Source organism: Ruditapes philippinarum, unplaced genomic scaffold (assembly GCF_026571515.1).
Source record: "Ruditapes philippinarum isolate M1 unplaced genomic scaffold, ASM2657151v2 ctg11404_1_1_1_1, whole genome shotgun sequence".
In the NCBI taxonomy this organism is placed as follows: domain Eukaryota; kingdom Metazoa; phylum Mollusca; class Bivalvia; order Venerida; family Veneridae; genus Ruditapes; species Ruditapes philippinarum.
This window is the reverse complement of record NW_026853448.1, coordinates 25,335-44,917: the sequence shown is the minus strand read 5'-3', so window position 1 is coordinate 44,917 and position 19,583 is coordinate 25,335. Positions and strand designations below refer to the sequence as shown.

Below are 19,583 nucleotides of genomic sequence, written 5' to 3'. Positions count from 1 at the left end.
ACTGGGTATTAATACTTTGTTTTATAACACCCTCTCGTTCTATCAAAATACACACCAGTCCAACAGGCTCTCTTGAAACACAGCAAATATAGAATAATACCACAAAGAATAGTAAAGACACAAAAAGTCTAGAAATATAGCTCTCATCCTTCTTATTTATAAGTAGTAGATATAAGCCGAAAACTGTCCAATAAGTAAAATATTGAATTTCATGAGGCGCGTACAGCGCCGAAGGGAATTCAATATTTTACTTATTGGTCAGTTTGGGGCTTATATCTTACTTAAATTACTACTTTTACTATCAAATATCATGTTATCTATCGAAAAATTAGAAAAATGTATTTTTGTGCTAGAAATGTACAATATTAATGTTTTAGCAAACTGACAATAATAAAATATTGAATCCTTCGCGCTGTACGCGCGCTCAGAATTCAAATTACTTAATTGACAGTTTTCGGCTATATCTACTATTATAAATAAGAGATGAGAGCTATATTTCTAAACTTTTTGTTCATTACTATTCTTTGTGTATATTCTATATTTGCTGGTCAAGAGAGCCTGTTGACTGTTGTATTTTGACTAAACGAAGAGGTGTATAAAAACAAAGTATTAATACCCAGTCCACATCTTGTCCTTCGTCTTGAACAAAATCCGGAAGTTAGGAAAGGCGAAACAAAAAATTTAAATTAAAACTTAAACCAACTTTACTCTGTGTTGCTGCGCAACATTGAACTGGTCATGTTTTCGTATTACATTTCACGACTAAATGGCCGTATGCCAACATAAGACTGGTTTTACCGTGTATAATCTAAAACAAAAACTGTTTGAGGTGTCAAATCTTACCAGTTTCTCAGCCAAGTAGGTCTGCCTTCCAACGGCAAGTATGTAAGTTTCTACTTGTCAGATTTTATTTTTGTAAATAAGTTAAAGGATTAAATAATGAACAATGTGCCTTCATGTCGCTGTCAAATTGAATCGTTAATCAGACTAAAGAAAAGATGAAATCTTGTTATAAACTTACTGAGTACAAACCAAGGGACTTGCACTGTGTTGGATAGTCTAAACAAAATATAATCGTTATAATAATATAGGTTAACAAATTGTAAAACACGCCAAATGCTGAATCCACCACAGACACTGAGGTATGAGCTTAAAACGCCTCTAAAATCCAAATAAAATGCATATTTGTCAATGATCCCAGCATATGTACTTATCATATATCATACGGTAAATATACAAAAAACTTAACATAAGCCGATTTGAAAAAAATGAATATTTCAATGTCTATGCACAAGATAAAAATGTTTGCAGGAAAAAATCGGCACACCAACCCTCATCATTATTCCATTTCCAATATTGTCTCATAAATAATCCTTTGATCCATCAACACAGAAGACATTATTCCAATGTTGGTCAATTTTAAACTTAAACATCAATATGAACAACACAACAGGGTAAATAAAAATCAAAATTAGCTCTAATTTACTCCATATACAAAATCTTTTGACAAAAAAATTCCCCCCCATTTTGCTTTAAAAGATGAGCACCAGCAGTCTGGCTATAGTTGAGCCTTCGTATTATATTGGTTCCATTCTTCGAATTTTGGGACCCAAATTTTGAATTTGTAAAAATTCCTGTATAAACTTAAAATTTTTATTTTAAAAAAATTTTATCACCTTTTGTCTTATCTTTTTTTACTAAAGGGGATTAAAATTTTCAAATTGGCCCGTACGGTAGCAAAAATTCTAGCCGTACGTGAGTCACTTTACGACTACCAGGACCCCATTATTGGCACCGACGGCATTTTTCAAAAATATATGGGGGGCCAAAGTGCATATTAATTATGATTTTAAACGAGGATTTTAGCAAGAATGTTATTTTTAGAGAAATCGACGGGGGCTACAGAAAAAAATTACTTGGTTGCGTTAAATAACTCAATTTGAAATAGTTTAAAAAATTTTTATAAAAATCCTTTTTTTCTTAAATTTAAATTTTTTAAAATTAAAAAAAAACAACAAAAACAAACAAAAAAAAAACCCAAAAAAATTGTTGGCTCTGATAATTAGATATGGGAAATTTTGTCCATGTCCATCTTTAAAGGAAATTGATTTTTAAATTATTTTTCCTTTTTCACCGTTTTAATTACTTTCTTTATTTTTTATTTATTCCCTCCGTCAGATTTATTCGATCCAGGCTAAATTTTCAATTTCTTTTAACAAATCATAAGTGAAAATTAAGGGCGAAAACATGAATTTGACACTTAAACTTTTAAAAGATTAACAAGCTTATCGGGATTCATTTTTTTTTTTTTTTTTTCAAAATTGCGGAGCACTTTTTTAAATGAAACACTAGACAAATGCAAATTTGATTTAAAAAACGTGTTTAAAGGGCACAAAATAACATATGCATTTTTAACTTCTATATAATTTTGAAAAGTTCCGACGGCTACCAATACAGGTGCCGGGGAGTCCGTGACTCACTACTGCTAGAACTTTTGGGGAGCCGTACGGGCCCCTCGGTACAACTTCCTTCCATTAGCGCATAGAAATTTTATAACATAACATTTAGCACTTACTAATAGTAAAGTTTTCATAATACATTTACAGTTCTCTTTGGACAAAAAAAAAACCATAAAATAGCTATAAGAAGGCAAGGGCCCTTTCAATCTGCAAACATGCAAAACGTACAACAGAAACTACTTTTTTAAAAACATACCCACTGAAAATGTGATATCCCAAAAAAAGGGGAGTATCTTTTCGGTATTTAACTTTAATCAAATGATAACAAATATTCTTGAAGCCAACCCCCCCCCCTCATTAGTGTTTTAAATTAATCTTGTGACATAATGGGTGGCAGTGTTTATAGTTTTTCTTCTTAAAAAATCAATAAAATACAACTTGTACATACATTTTAAATTTTTTTTTATTCTTCAAAATTTTTAACCTCAGAAGGATATTTTTATTGTTTTTTTGAGAAACCTAATTAAGGGCCCTAACTTAAGCTAGCTACTCCCCAATGTTGAATGTTAAAACGGGCAGTGTTTTTTTTTTAGAATTTTTTATCAATTTAACTTTATCCTTTAACATGAATGGATAACTCACTTTTTAGTCCTCTACTTCTTTAACAAGACAAAAGTTTAGGTCTATTTAGCCAAATTTTCTAATTTTTTTTTTGTATTTAAGGTTATTTTGGGTTGCTAAGGTTTTACGCCAAAAATGAATTTTTTAAGATTTTATGAATTAATTTGTCTCTTCTGCTTAGTATATAACATAATAGTTAACAATAGTTTTAATAAGTACTTTTAAAGAGCACACCCGATACATAGGGCCAGAGGGCAGGGTTTTTTTAATAACATGCGCGCCATGATACGTTTGGTATCCACAATTCACAATGTCTCCTGAATCAATTTGACTTAAAAATATTTTCTTGGAATATTTTTGGGGGGCCCTCTACAAATTTATATAAATTTTTCCATCTAAGGGTTGATTTACAATGACTTTTTAAAAGGGAACACACAAAAAATTTTTTCCCCAAAAAAGCAAACATAGAACTTGCAAACTTGATTAGCATCCCCTTAAGATTAAAAAAACCCTTTTCTCAAACCAAAATATCCCGCACTATTTCATACTATTTTTACTCAACAGGTATAGAAAAAAACTCTTGTGTGTGTTTAAAGGGCCTAGGGTTAAATACTTGTAGTGCATTGTCTACTAAAAAAAAAAATTTACACAACCCTTTCCCTGGATCAAAAATTACTTTGACCCATGGGCACTTGGGGAATCATTTTCAGGAAACTAAAAAAAAAACATCTTTTCCAAATCTAAGGGCTTAGGATTTTTGATGTATTTTTTTTCATAACAGTGAAAGTGGGAGGAAAAAAAACCCCTTTTTTTTTTGAAAAAAAAATAAAAAAAAAAAAAAAGCTATATAAATATAATACATGTATATGGGATACTGCATAATTTTATAAAATTTTTCCAGGGGTCACTTTTTTCATGTACGTAGACGGGGAAACTAAGGGATAAATAGTTTTAAATCTTGTCTAAACGCTAAAACCTATACTCAAAATTTTTGGTTGTAGCATTGCCTGTGGGATTCTTCAAAAAATGAATGAGTCACAGATCTATTTAAAATTGAAGGATTCACTTTTCAACAGGAATCTCAGAGGGGCAATTTTTGATTCATTACTTTATAAAATTAATTGGTTATTGTAACTATTTTTTTTTCAATATATTTATATATTCCATAAAAAACATACTTTTTGGGTTTTTTTTAGCTTTTAATATGAGAAATAGTTGTTTTGGTTTCCCAAACTTACTATTAAAATATTCTTCTATGTTTTTAGGTACATGGTGACAGCTTTAATGGGTGAAATAGAACAAAATTATAAAAAAAACAGAGACTTACGATGATCATGTTCAATTTTTTATTTTTCAAGTGCTGCAGCAATAAGGAAATTCAAAATTGTTTTGTAATTAATCATGAAAAATGCTTTTAAAGGGATAAACTATATATAAAACTGATGCCCTTATTATTGTTTGAATTTTTAATAAAAATTTCCAAAAAAACCGTATGAAAAAAATACATTATAGTGTTAAAAAGTTTCTGATTTTAATATAAGAATAGACCTTAAATTTGATAAATATAACCCAGGGATTAGCCAAAACTTTTAAAAAAATTTTTAAATTTTGCAAAATTATTTGGGATTATCAAGTCATAAAAAACCCTGGAACTTTATACATTTTTCAGAGAGGGACCCCAAAAAAAGGGACACATAAATAAGTGATATCATACCTTCAATTTCTTTGAATTTTGAAAAAAAAATCCAAGTGTAAAGTCCCTATAGCAGTGTCATTTTAATTTAATTTTTTTTTTAAAGATGACATTTTAATAGAGAAATATGCCATTAAAAAACAAAATGCAACATTCAAAAATGACCCGCATTTTTCTCTAAGGATCCAAAACATTTTATTATGCAATAAAATCACTTTATGTTTTTAATTTAATACAAAATTTTGGGGAAGTAACCATAAAAAATGCAAAACACTAAAGATAAGTTTTTGGGAAAAAAATCAGGCCAAATTTAACTTTTTAAGGTGTGGGAGCAAATTTTTTTGTTTTTTCATTATTACAAGATTTGTACACTTTTTAACACGTATGTAAAAATTTATTAATTTAATTTTACAATATGAAACGATATTTACATTATGTATGATAAATTTAAAAAAATTTTTTTTATTTCAGTAATCCCTTTAGCAGGGAAATTTTACAGGGGAAAACATTTTCTAAATTTTGAACTACATGTATTTGAAAAAAATCAAGAAAAAAAAGAAATATTTTTCTTTGCAAATTATGTCCTCAAATGTTTTTTATTTTTTACTTTCTCAGGGTTTATTAACTTCCTTTTTTAGCAACAAAAATTATTTTTTTCCTTCTGCATAATTGGGTCCATTTGCTTTTCCTTTACATTTTTACATAAAACAGTGGGGGCCCCAAAAAAGGGGGTTTTGACCATCACCACAGGAAAATTTTTTTTAGGTGGGCCACTCAAAAAGTTTATAAATTTTTTAAATTGATGGATAAGTAGATCAAGGGCCAGAGGAATTTAAACATTTAAAATTTAACATCTAAATAAAAGTGTAGTATATAGCATAAAATAATTATCATGTTTTTTTTACAGGGTCACTATTAAGACAATTGTTATATATTAAAACGGGTATTTTTTATATAATAACTTTTACTTCAGGTTAAAAAACCCAAACAATATAGTGTGAATGAAATTTTGGGAAATTTAAAGTAATGATCTTTTATAGTGAATGATTATTGTTTTTTAGTCAAAATTATGCCTTTTTAGTAAGTTTTAAAATTGACTTTTTTTTAACAAATGGATGAGGGAGACAACATTTTCTTTCATTAAATTGTAATTACAAACACTTTGTTTTTTGAAACTAACACTTCACTTTTAATTGCATCATAACACAAACAAAATGCGCATATATAATAAAAGTGATAAAAATTTAATATTATCAAATATTTAATTTTTCTCATGAAAAGTTGCTTATCAGCCCAAAAATATAACATATTGTGAGAGAAAAAAAAAATCACCCATTAAAGCAAAAATACCCAAATGACATTTTCATTTTTTCAGAAAATGCGTTTAAAATTTGAATTTCAATATCAAATCGGGTTTTTTACAGCAGGGGCAAAAAAAACTTCACATATATTTAGATAATATTTAATTAAATCTCAAAAAAGGGGAAAAGCTTTTTAATTTACAATTATGAAAATTTAAAATAAATTTAAAAACGCAAGGGTTCCCCTTTTTGCACTAATAAATTTTTTGACCGACAAACCCAAGAAGGTACCTTTAATTTTCGCTTGCCCCCTTTTTTGATTTGATGTTTTTAAAACTTTTGCTGTCAATATATCAAAAAAAGTACCTTTAGGGCAGTTGCCCCTTTTTTTCCCAACAATTTTAAAAAAAAACTTTCTTTTTATTTACAGTTTTACTCTCCCAAAAGGGAAAATTTAAAAATATGTAATTTTTGTGTTTTCATAAATTTATTAAAAACTATAAAACATTGCAGGGTTTAAAAGTTTTCCCTCTTTGATCAATCTCAATGCCAAAATGTAAAAAATCTTTACATTTTTTATAAAAAATCAAAATTTCATTCCATCCGACCCCAAATCTGACAAAACCCTTTTCATTCCTTTTTATTTTTTAAGGGGAAATTTAAATTAGGGAAACTTTTTTTGGGATAATTTTTTTTCCCACAAAAACCCAAGTCATTTTTTTTTAAATAAAAACGGGCGTTTTGGATCATCACTTCTATTTTGGGCCACCATTTGCCATGATACTTTCTTTCTTCTAGACTGTATTTTAAATTTTTATTTCCAAAAAATCCTGCATTAGCTTTGTTTAAAAAAACGGCCCTTTGGGGTTTCCCTTTTACCTGAAATCCTTTTCACCTGTCACCATTTACTTTTTTCTGTAAATTTGGTTTTTTGATTTCCAGAACTGTTTTTAAAAGAGTTTTTAAAATAAAAAAACAGGGTTTATAAATTTCATTGCCAACCAGTTTGGCTGTTTTTTTCGGGCCCATTGATATAATAAAACACAACTAAATATACATAATTAACGGAATTGTTTTTTTTCCCCTTCAAATTTCAATTTTCACTCCGTCTGTGGTAAACCCATAAAAAGAAATTTTTTTGAGATCAGTCAAATTTTGGAATTTGTAAATTAATAAAAGAAGGGGACAAGCCTACAAATTTAATTTCTGTTTTTTCCCCCCCGTATAATTTCTAAAAAAATAAAACTTTTTTGACATTACCACTCTGGCAATTTAAAAGGGGTTTTAAATTAAAAGCGGGAAAACTTTTTCAAATGCCTCTCTTTGCATTTTGTTTTATCCCATACATGAAAAACAAACATTTTTTCTATAAAAATTTAATTAAAATTGGACTTGAATAGAAAAGTTTCACTCACTAAAGAGAAAGGGGTTTTTTCCCAAGGGCCTTGAGATAAAAAACATCCCCAACAAAAACCCCATTTTTCCCCTTTTTGCCCTTCCCTTTTTTTTAAACTTTACTTTTTTGTAATTTTCTTTCTTTTTTTTCAATATTTTTGACCCTTTGACTTTCCCATCTAGTTAACCTATCCCCCTTCCTAATGTTTTGTTGCTAAAAAGGTTCATTTCCTTCGTTTCACATTCAATAGTTTTCAGATTCCCCATCTTTTTTTAATTTTAATCATAGTCATAAATAGGTTTTTCATTATTTTCCCTTTTTTTTTTCTTTGGGATAAAAGAGAATTTTATTTTTGGAAATTACTCTTTTTTTCTGTTTTTACCATTTTTAAATTTATCATAATCTAGTTTTTGCAGATGGACGCTTTTCCCCTTTAAGGGTTCTCCCCTTCCCTTTTAACCCAGTATCTTTTTGACACGGGGATAGTCAATTAAATTTTTTTTTTTTAAAAAAGGGGGGACGTTTTTTGAAGAAGTCATTTTACAATACATTATCTTCCCCATTTATCATTCCTCAATTTAAAAACAAAAACAATTTTCGGGGATATTTGATATTTTTGCCCCTTTTCAACATCTAAAAGTGTATTCATTAAAAAACTAAAAAGGGGGACCAAGCAAAAAAAAATTTTAAAATATAAAAAAAAAATCCCTTAAAAGGGGCTAAATTTTTTGGTGCCCAAAAAGGGGGCCAAATTTACACATGGTTCCTTTTTCATTAAAATAAGTGCCCCAAAAAATTATATAGGGCATTCAATGGCAAAAAAAAGGTACTATTTGACACTTGGGGACCTTGTTTTCTCAAACCTGGTTATACATATGGTACCTTTTTGCTATTACTAAACTGGAAGAATATTGACATTGTACCTTTTACATAGTCCCCTAAATAAACATTTATTTCTACCCGAGAATATTTCTACAAAATTAAAGAATAACAAAAACAATTTAAGGAAAATGTTAAAAAAGCGGGGCCCAAAATGTCGCCCTTGGTAAACCCTTTAATGGCTCTGTTGATCAATGGCTTTTTTCATTCTTCATTTCATCATCAGAAATTATCTCTGCTTATGGTTTTCAATATGGTTAAAGATGGCTGTGATAAATTGTGTATTGAATTCAAACCGCATAACATGGGTGACACCATATATCAACCAATGTGTTACCGCATGCTGTACAATTGCAACTGCGTAGCAAATACGTGTATTTGTAAAGAATTTTTTTCCTCAAAGGTACAATTAGGATGTTGTTTTTTTTTTGTTTTTCGAGAAATATGGAATATATTTCACTCGCTGATTTGACTCATGAAAAATAAATGAAATCACATCATTTATTTCATGAAAACATTTTTCATATTTCACTCAAACGAACAAATATCCTGATTTGTCTTAAATATATATTATTAAGAATATGCAAATATGACATGTTTGTTGGACAGATATTGGATTTTGGGCTGGCACGTTCACACAGACGATCAGATGACAGGGTATGTGGCTTTACACGTTGGTATCGAGCACCAGAAATTATGCTCAATTGGATGCATTATAAATCAAACAGGTAATCTTCTGAGTTTATCTTATTTAATGATATAGTCTGTCTGGCTGTTTCAGACTAATCACAATTATCATTGAAGTTTTTTATCTAGTAACTACACTGAACCTAATATTTTTATATATTTATAGTTTATGGCATGTAGTAAAGTTCACCTGAATTGGGAAAGTTCTTGTTAAAATGCAATCATTTTGAATATGTCACGAGAAAGTTATGGAGAATAATTCAGAATTGTTATATAACACAGAGATACTGCAATATTAAATTGTTTTGTTAATGTAAACAGATTGGATATATACATGGACGTAGAATTTTTATCTAACACATTTATGTCTGTAAATGACACTAGGGAGAAATGGACATATGTATTGTATATTTTAGTTGATGTATTGGTCAGTGGGTTTGTATAATGGCAGAGATGTTGACTGGTAGACCATTGTTTCCTGGCACAGATCGTATCCTATTATACACACTATATTTTAACGTTAATATAGTCATACACGCATTGATATATATGCATATGATTTTTTAGGGAATTTCATGAAATGTCGCAAGGTTTTAACATACGGATCAGTTTGAAAATCAAATATTTTAAAATTTAGTACAGTATAAAGATTACCTGTGAAGAATTTAGATAATTCAGTTTTTTTAGTCCCCTACCGGTTTAACCGGAGGGGGACTTTAGGTTTACCGTCCGTCTGTCTGTCCCTCAGTCTCGTCCGAATCCACAAAACTGGATCCCGTGAATAACGCAAAAAGTACTAAAAATATTTTTTATGAAAACTTGATATATGGATAGATGGAGTATGGAGATTATGCACATCCCTTTTCTTTTCTTCCTATGTTGAAAATTCTGGTTGCTATGGCAACAAATAGCCTGAATTTCAGATTTCTGATTTAAAATTTTTCAGCTTTTTCACTATAAGTTCTTTATTTCTTAAGGTGTTTACTTCAAACTTTAAATAATACAGTAGTTTTCTGGTCATCAACCACATCATATGTGACAAGGTTTACAACTCTGGCACAAAAAAAATTATCAGTATAAATAGTACCTCCCTTGAACTTAGAATTTTTTATGAAAAAAAGTTGGGTCTTTTTTAAATAACTTCTTATTTCCTAATGTATCTACTTCAAACTTCATATATATGTTTCTTATTTATTCACTATCAACATTTTTGAGCAAGGTTAAATACTCTAGCAAGACTATTTCCAGAATTATGTCCGCGTTGTACCTTAGATTTTTTTTTCGAGAAATTGGTTATTTTTTACTCCAACTTCTTCATTTTCCTTATAGGATTTACTTTAAAATCCCACCTATGGTAATAATATGACAAGGTTGTATAAACATAATTTCCTTACTTAAGGCAGGGAAACATTAACACATTACTGTTGATATAGACAAACTTAGAACTCAAAAAAGATTTAAGTTTCATTCATGTCATTCATTCACTGGTAAAAATTGAATGGCCAATGGCCCATCAGAATGTTGCTGGGGTTCTAACCGGTAGGGGACTTATGGATTGCTTGCAATACTATTGATAATTGTTTGTTAAACATTTAGTAATTTAATGAAGAAATAGAAGATTGAATAATACACACGTAGATTTTAGAATGCATCGTGATTCATTTTTTTTTAGAAAAAAAAACTTCCAAATACTTGTTATACTTCCTCTATTGGGCTTTTTTGGTTTCCTCATTATTTTGGACTTTATTGTGTGATGTATTTCAAAACAAGTTGTACTGCATATCTTTATAATGTAAATAAGTACTTAAAAAGTAGCTTATACAGGGAAGAGAATAGATTTAATTGGTATTTGAACAATTTCCTTAATGCTGTGAAGGGACATAGATCAGTTAACTAGGATACTATCACTGGTGGGCACACCATCTGACAATCTCTTAGACAAGATCAGTAGTACTGAGGTAAATCTTGTAGTACAATACATGTCTGTCACATTCTCCTTACCACACAATAATATATCTCACATAAACCACAACTAGATCTAACTCAGCTCCTTGTGTACAAAATTAATACTTCCAAAATGCTTAATTAATATCAATTAAAAAGCTTTTACTGTTTTATTGTTCTAGTTAAACCAAAACAAATGTTTTAATTTCAAGCATATGGCATGATGTAGTAATTTTTGCAGCAGATGTTTTAGTCCACAAGTTACAATCATGTGCAAAGAGTAGTGAATAAGTATAAGATCTTGTAACAAGTACTGAATAAGTTAAAGTTAAAGATTATTGTTACCTTCACAATTAAAGCTAGAAGTAAAGATTGTAGTATCTGGAATGGACTCATCTACTGAATTTGTGAACCTTTTTTTCACTATTTTTGTTCAGGGGGTATTATAAGGTAGCTTCTTACTTCTGTTGCCTTTGAATTAGTGTCCTAGAAAATTAAAACTGTCTGTAGTTTTCTAAACTTTTGATAGAGTGCCATTTCTGATTTTAGCGGCTATAGAAATGCTTTCTGACTTATCTATAATTTATTATCTGCATGTGTAGATGTTAGTAGAAGATTTAGGATAGAAATAAAGTTTATTTGAATTTTTTGTACTGATCCTCATTTATGTTTAGGGTGTTTGAAAGAGAGGACATAACTCTGTGTAATATTGATATACCGGCAACTCCCTCAAAGCAAAAGATATTTCAGTGTTTATTAGTGAGCTTTTCTTATCATTATCTAATATCTACAGTATGATCCGTGTAAAACAGTAATTAGTAAGGTTTTATTTTTCTACATCATTTGAAATATTTCTATTAAATTTAAAAATAGAACATTGTATCAATAATGAAGTGTTATTGTATAGATAAACTGCATTTTGTATATCTCTTATAAATGTATATTCACACCCAATATATTATATAATAACTTGTTATAGTAGGTCTCTATCCGTTTTAATATTTGATAACCTTCAATAAGCTTGCATATTACATTACTAATTAATGTCAAAGTTACTTTCAAGTCCATCCCTTACTGATTTACCTCCCCTTATTTGTAACATAACAAAACAGATAGCATTGTGCTTCATTGATATAGTCTTGTAAATTAATTATGAAAATATTGATTTTTATTTTGATCATGCTTCTTAATTTTATCAAGGTAGTTAATGTCTTGTAAGAAAACTTTCATTTGTTCAATTTTTTTGCCAACATTATTGACAAATTTTAATGAAATATTAGGAATCAAATTTGACCATTTTACCATATGCTTATTCCCTTGACAAAGTGATAAACATTAAAAACTGAAAAAAGAAATATGTGTCATGATTCATAAGAAAGGTGACAACCATTTAAAAAAAATGGCCGACCTTTTTAAAAATTGCATGTAGCATGACTGTTACACTGTTTTTTTGATCTTGTATTTGACTATACATATGTTTGGGATCAGTAAATGTCACAAATGTTTTATCACTAAAAGTACCTTCACATACAAATATAATTTTTTTTTGTAATAAATATTTGAGCACTAATGATCAAAATTAAACATAATCACACAGAATTAAATCAATCAAAACACAAAATTAGAGAGAAATTCAAAATAACTTTAAATAAGTATGGACTGAACAGCAAACAGTGCAGACAGTGATGAGACAACATGAATGTTAGTCTTGGTCTGCTCTGGGTTGTATGTGTAGAATCTCGCTGGCTAATGGGTTTCAGAAAAAATTTGTGTTTTCTCTGCTAAGCTATTAAATGTTGTTCTAGAGATCGTAAATGAACTATGTGTTGTTGCTGCTGTGGTACAGCACAAGAAAAAACAAAAATCACTGACAACACTGAGTTGATTGAAAAGACACTTGAGAAATAAAGTAAATGTCAAACATATGTAGCTCTGACTATGGCATGGTCAGACTAAAAAAGAGGTGGTAATTACCCAAGATAAGATAAAAAGAGGATATTGAATGAGTGTAAGTTCAATACTGAATTTATTGCACGAGTTGAAATACAGTTATTATGTGTTGAGCCTCTGGCAAGCGTAATATTATTTTATTCAAACAAGTTCAATAAATTTAGTAATGAACTTACACAAAATTTAAATATTCTATTTATCACATACCAAAAATAAAGACTGTTTAAAGTGAAAAAAGAGTCATTTTTTCATTGACGGGCCTATAAGTATAACCCTAACATTTAGCGCGTCTTTACACTATGTTTGTATATCGCTAATGATGTCACGTCAAAATATATGCACGGCCGTGCAATACCATTTATAGGGAGTCGCAAAATCGGCACAGGTGTGTGATTAAAGATTGTTTGTACCTTAACTTGTAACAGATATTGATCAGCTTACGAAAATTTTGTCCTTAGTTGGTTCACCATGTGAGAAACTACTAGCTAAGATCAGTAGTGAAGAGGTACCGTATAATACTTACACTGCACTTTTATATTCTCTATTCCTATGTATTTATATCTAAGGGCTGTCATTGATGGATAATTTTGTATGGATTTATCGATAGCCAAATATCAACGAAATATCAATCTTTGAATGAAAATAGATAGCGCAGTGGAAATTATTTGAATGGAAATCATTTGAATATATATGATATAAACTCTCATCATGGTGTTGTGGATGCTTGTATAAGTCATCACATTACTACATACTAAAAGACATTCAGGGTTCAAGCTAGTCGAGATAGAGTGGGAGAAGTGACCTCTGTTCAGACTAAATAGAGAGATATTTGCAGAAGGCAGGGAAAAGGGAGTTTTAAATTGTATTGATATTCTCAGTTGTAAATCAATATTAAATTGAATGTTGGGATTAGTGATGTTCCGATTGTCGCAAGTCGCCGATAATCAGTTACTGTTATGTAAAGCTACAATAATCGATTCACAAAAAATTGTTCCGCGACGTCGTCGAAGATGTTTAAAGTATCAAAGAGAATTAATTCTGACGTTAATTTTCTTTTAGGAACACCTCGCCGATCACAAAAAATCATCTCAGAGACAATTTTGCGTTGAAAAAAAAGGATCATGAAGTGATGTAAACAATAGAAATATAATGTGATGTGAATGTTATTATTTGGCATCCATTGAAAAATAAAATCTATTTCGTAAAATTATGACTATATAAGGTTAAAACTGTGTTTAAAATTGCTAAATGAAGTTCATGTTACTGAATATAGTTGTAGTCCAAGTGCCATGGGAAGAAACGTTACTTCCCTATTTCTTTTTAACTCGACTTTATCCGAAAAGTTACCGATTTTGTCTTATCCGACTGAACCGATGATCGATTGGGACAAATTTCATCCGATTTCCATCACTGGATGGGATAGCGGTGATATTTTAATATTGTGATATTAAATGACAGCCCTACTAAACCCTTAAATACTGTCCTGTTTAAAACTTTATATACCGGTACTAGTCTTCATCCCCCTAGCAAGACTAACAGGAAGGCTCCCAGAAGACATGAATATAGTCTGTTGTTTTAAAATTATGCATGCTAATTATAATATTTATATAACATTTTGTTCTTTATGTTTATTATAGAAGATATAACATGGATAACTGTGAATAAGTTCCGTTTAAGGAGAAGCTACTTGCAATCAAAGCTTAACACAAGCTAGAATGTAGAAAAAAGGAAACAAATCATGTATATATACAATTGTCTGTATAAATGTCATTAATTCCTTTAAGTTTTTGTCTTTTTAGAGATTTTTCTCCATAAAACAGTGTTATTACTGGGCTACAAACAATGATCTAATGACATGCTATTGTAATATTTTAGTGGACTGTTCTATTCCTTTTCCATGATAATTATCTTAAATGGACTTGTCCATCTTTTACTGTGGAAAAAAACCCATCATTTTTATGGAGAATTTCAAAAGCTTCTGATTGAGCAACTGTGCAGACCATGATCAGACATCACAGATGTGCCAGCTGATCTTGGTCTGCAATGATTGTATGGCTTAATGCAGTTGCTGCTAGCAAGATAAGAGCTAAACCACCACCATCTTATTTTCCTGTTTCATCAATCAGTAGGCCAAATTACTTTGTGTAAAGGACTATTAAGATCTCAGTATATGTATATGCTTTCTTAATTTGACTGCATTTGATGTGGGTTTTTTTTAAATGGACCCGATCTAGAAGGGGACTTTTAATAAGTATTCAAATATTGATTTAAAAAAGATTAAGGGAAAGTATTTAAATTTTAATAATAAATTTTTGAAGGGGAAAATTTGGGGCCCGTTTTTAAACGATTATGAAATTATATGAAACCCCAAAAAAAATTTTTTGTACTACAACCTTCATGAAAATTTCTAAAATATTTAGAAAAGTATTTGGGATTATGTTCCCCCCCCTTAAAAAAAACATCCATATTTAGTTTGTTTTTTAGTTTTTTTTTTTTTTATCCTTAAAAAATATCAGATAATTATTTCGGGTTTAAACAAATTTTCCCCAAATTTACTTTTAAAAAATTTTTTTCTGGGGATTTAACCCAGATTTTCCAAATAAAATATCTGGTTATAGGAATGATTATGGACATATGGCCAGGGGTAAACAATTTATCCTGTGTGCAAATCTTATATTTTCTGAGGGATTTGAAATAAAGTTTCCTTAACTATTTTACAAAACTGATAAATGAAATGAAAATTACGAGAGGAACTGGTTCTATAAAATGTTAAAATGTTATTAGATCAGTAAAGGTAACCAGATGTTTAGTCAGTGACTGAATATAAACATTTGTTAACATATATAAAATTTGATTGACAATTTTTATACTGATTGTGCAGTTATATCAATATATCAAAGATTTGTGAATTTCTTCACATTGTTGTATCATTAAGTATGGTAGATATAGAGGATATTTGTTAAGTTCAGTGTAAGATCGGAATATATTTCACCGAGTGAGCAAAAGGTATATTTCATGAGTCGCGCAGCCACGAGTGAAATGTGAACTTTTGGTGTTCACGAGGTGAAATATATTTCGATCTTGCACTAAACTAAACAAATTTTCTTTTTATTACATACAATCAAACATTAAAAAGGACATTTTTACCCAATAATAAATGAATAGCTGCCAAATAATTATACAACGTGACGTCATTTACGACGTCACGTTATTAAGTTGGTTTCCAGTTCTGTGTACGCTGGTATTTCACTGAAACAACGTAAGGGGCTTAATTTCAAACAGTGAAATTATCAGTTTTAATTCACTGATGTATTTCTATAAACCATCGAAAAGCATGTAATAAACAGGAATATACTGTTTAAACTTTGTGTTAAACCAACAATAGGAGATGAAATATGGCTTCTTCAAAGTCTTGTGTGTAAATCCCGAGATATTTAAGGCAATTGAAGCACAAACATTTTTAGCTTGTCTGTTTTGGAAGTAAAAGTCAAACTGATATGATTGATTCAACGTTATTGTTGTTTAAGTTGTCCTTGTGTTTAAATATTTCAAAAGTTATTATGTTATCTGAAAATTGTCAACATAGGAATTATTTATTATTATTATTAAATAATGTTCATTTTATTTCAACAGGCTAGGAACTACATCAAACAGTTACCAAAATGGGAAAAGAAAGATTTCCGAACAGTTTTTCAAGGTGCAAATCCTAATGGTAAGTTATATATATTTTTGTACCTGTAAACAAACATTTCACATTGCAAATACCGGTGTGTTTATGTGCATCCATTTTATCTCCAATAATATAAATATCAACCAGTGGTCATAGACAGCTTAAAAGTAAAGTTTATAGATATCAGATGATTGAAATTTGATAGAATATACAGGGTTATCATTTTTAACATATTGGGGATTCATATCATTGGTTGAAATGCTGTTAAAATTGGTTGTATTTTCAGCCTGTAGGTTAAAATATTGACCCTTGGCCAAACTAGTTGTTTTCCTTGCCACATCTGTTGAGTCAGTCAGATAAAGGTAAAACCCTGATATGTAGTTTTAACTCTACTATATTTTTAGTTCATTTGTTTAGGTGGTTATGATGGCTGTGTCATCATTATTTTGCAAAATATTTTAATGAAGCCCTTTATTCAAGCATGTAAAGGTATCAACATGACACTTGATAGTTATTGTATGGAAAAGTATGGGGCTATCAGGCCAGGCTAGATAATGAGATAGTGTGCACAAAGTTTGTTGGGTTTTTTTAATTCTGTGTTTAAAGTGCTCTACAAACATAGAGGCTCTCTATGGAAAATTAGGAAAAAAAACCCAATGATTGTTTTACAAAAAAAAATAATACTTAAATACTCACAGTTGCTCACTTAAGGTAATGGATTAATGTTATAGTCAAAACCTTTACTTTGTTTTAGAGGGATGTTGAGTTAGGACACAAAATACGACACATAATACAATGGTATAAAATGGGCCGATCATATAAAAGATATGCATGATACTCATGGTCTAATGTATATATTTTGACATGCAAATTAATCTGTATATAATAATGAAACACATATTTGATATGTATTATCCACTGTCTCAGTGTGGTACTCATTGATAAATAACTTGACTTGACTGGCAATGTTTAGTATGTTTCAGCATGAATTTAAATTAGAAAGCTGTCTAGACTTTATACAGGAACCAAAACTCAGAACTTTGATACCTCATCTTATAATTTGGCAATAAAACATGGTTGCTACAAAATTGTACCCAGAACTGGGAGAAATTGTATAAAATGCATCTTTAATACAGTTGATGATGAATATCATTTCTTACTTATTGTTGCCAAATTAATAGAACTACAAACATAACTCTTAAAACTATATTATGATACTTTAATTATGATGTAAATTTTTTTTAATTCTGAAAAAAAAGGGGACTTGGCAATGATTAACAAGCCTGGCTCAAAAATATTTATCGATGATACTAAGATAAACGTGAAGGAAAAAATGGAAATGTGTTCAGTATTTTGCTAATTTGTATTTACAGCAATAGATTTACTGGAGAGAATGTTGGATTTAGATGCTGATACACGTATCACAGCAGAGCAGGCCCTCGCACATCCTTACCTCAAACAGTACGCTGATCCCACTGATGAACCTACAGCCAATAAATATGATCAAACTTTTGAAGATTTGGAATACAGTATACCAGAGTGGAGAAGTAAGTACCCTTTCATGTGTGATAACATTTCAATTCGGTGACAAAACATGTAGTAACAGGAGTTAACAGAGCCACTTGTTGAACCAAATGTATGAAACAAAAGGAAAAACATATGTGAAATGGCTGTAACTTAGCAGAATGTACATTATAAGGGGTACTGATCTCATTTAAAGTGGAGTAGACTGTACTGGGAATTATGAAAGAAGAATGTTCTGTTCTTCGGTATATTATATGATTTTTAGAAAGTTTTATTCCTTTTATTACACATACAGCTTTTCTGACAGTTTTTGAAGATATGAAAATTGATAAATTTATGTTGCCCTAATTTTTTTTATTTACTTACCCTATTGGACAAGAATTGAGGATGAACCATTTTTGTTTATGTGAGAAATATACAATATTGTGTTAGAAAAAGAAAATATTTACATCGGTTCTTTTGTGTTGCTGGCCATTTCAAATTATTCTATACAATCAATTCTGAGAAAATTATTAGATCTTTGAAATGTAAAGAGTTAATTTAAATATCTATTACAATGTTTTCAGAGTTAGTCTATGATGAGGTGATGACGTTTAGGCCAGCAGATGAAAATGATCAAGCAATGGAATAATATGACACTTATATCAATATATATATTAACAAAACATACCCCACCCACCCATACCAAGTATCAAATTCATGATCATGTTATAGATGTAGAAGCAGCAGCATGGATACTCAAGTTACACATCTCTAACACTTTATTTCGTCCGCATGTTTAAGAGATTTAAACTTTAAACAATTAAAAACATATTTTGTTATTGATGCTGTTAGATGTTGTATCTGTTTTAATTGAATACTTTTCTCATAATTGTGCTTAAAAAGTATTCCTTTGTAAAAAGTTTACAGCTTAAGATAATTCTTAAATATAGCATGTATTGATGTTTTTGTTTTTATTACAAGAAAAAAACACCTGGAAAAAGTAAATTATTTTTATAGTTTGTTTAGAAGCAAAACGTTATATATTTTCTTTGCTTACTATTTTTGTTATCAATTTGGAAGCAATAAATATATCTTGTTATTTTATGCCCATTAAAGGAAGTATATATCATAGTAATTGAACCGTTGATCTATATTCCTACACTGTACACACAGTTCAGGTGAAATGTTTTACGGAGGCCTGACTTTTATAAAGCACAACTTGAATAAACCATTTCAGACTTTACCCACTTAGCAAGCCAAATTTATGGTCTTGTCAAGTTACGTAACTGCAACATCCATTTTTTTCAGTCGTCCCCCTTTTTTACACTTTGTAAACAAATATGGTTAAACTATTTTAGCATGTTGGTATATATTAACATTCAACTACAATACTGTGACATAATATGTCAATGACTTAGGTTATTAAGAATTCTTCCATTTCTGAATTTAAAGAATAAGAGTTATCCATTTGTTTTAA

The 19,583-nt window shown here is 29.7% G+C and overlaps 1 protein-coding gene across 1 annotated transcript; it reads left to right on the top strand.

Moving 5' to 3' along the window:
- Positions 1–9,476: 9,476 nt before the first annotated feature.
- Positions 9,477–19,583, top strand: LOC132736890 (mitogen-activated protein kinase p38b-like). Its single transcript, XM_060724104.1, has 5 exons — positions 9,477–9,526; positions 10,915–10,994; positions 16,564–16,642; positions 17,974–18,147; positions 18,691–19,583. The coding sequence occupies exons 1-5, from the start codon at positions 9,481–9,483 to the stop codon at positions 18,753–18,755; spliced, it is 444 nt and encodes a 147-aa protein (XP_060580087.1). The 5' UTR covers positions 9,477–9,480; the 3' UTR covers positions 18,756–19,583.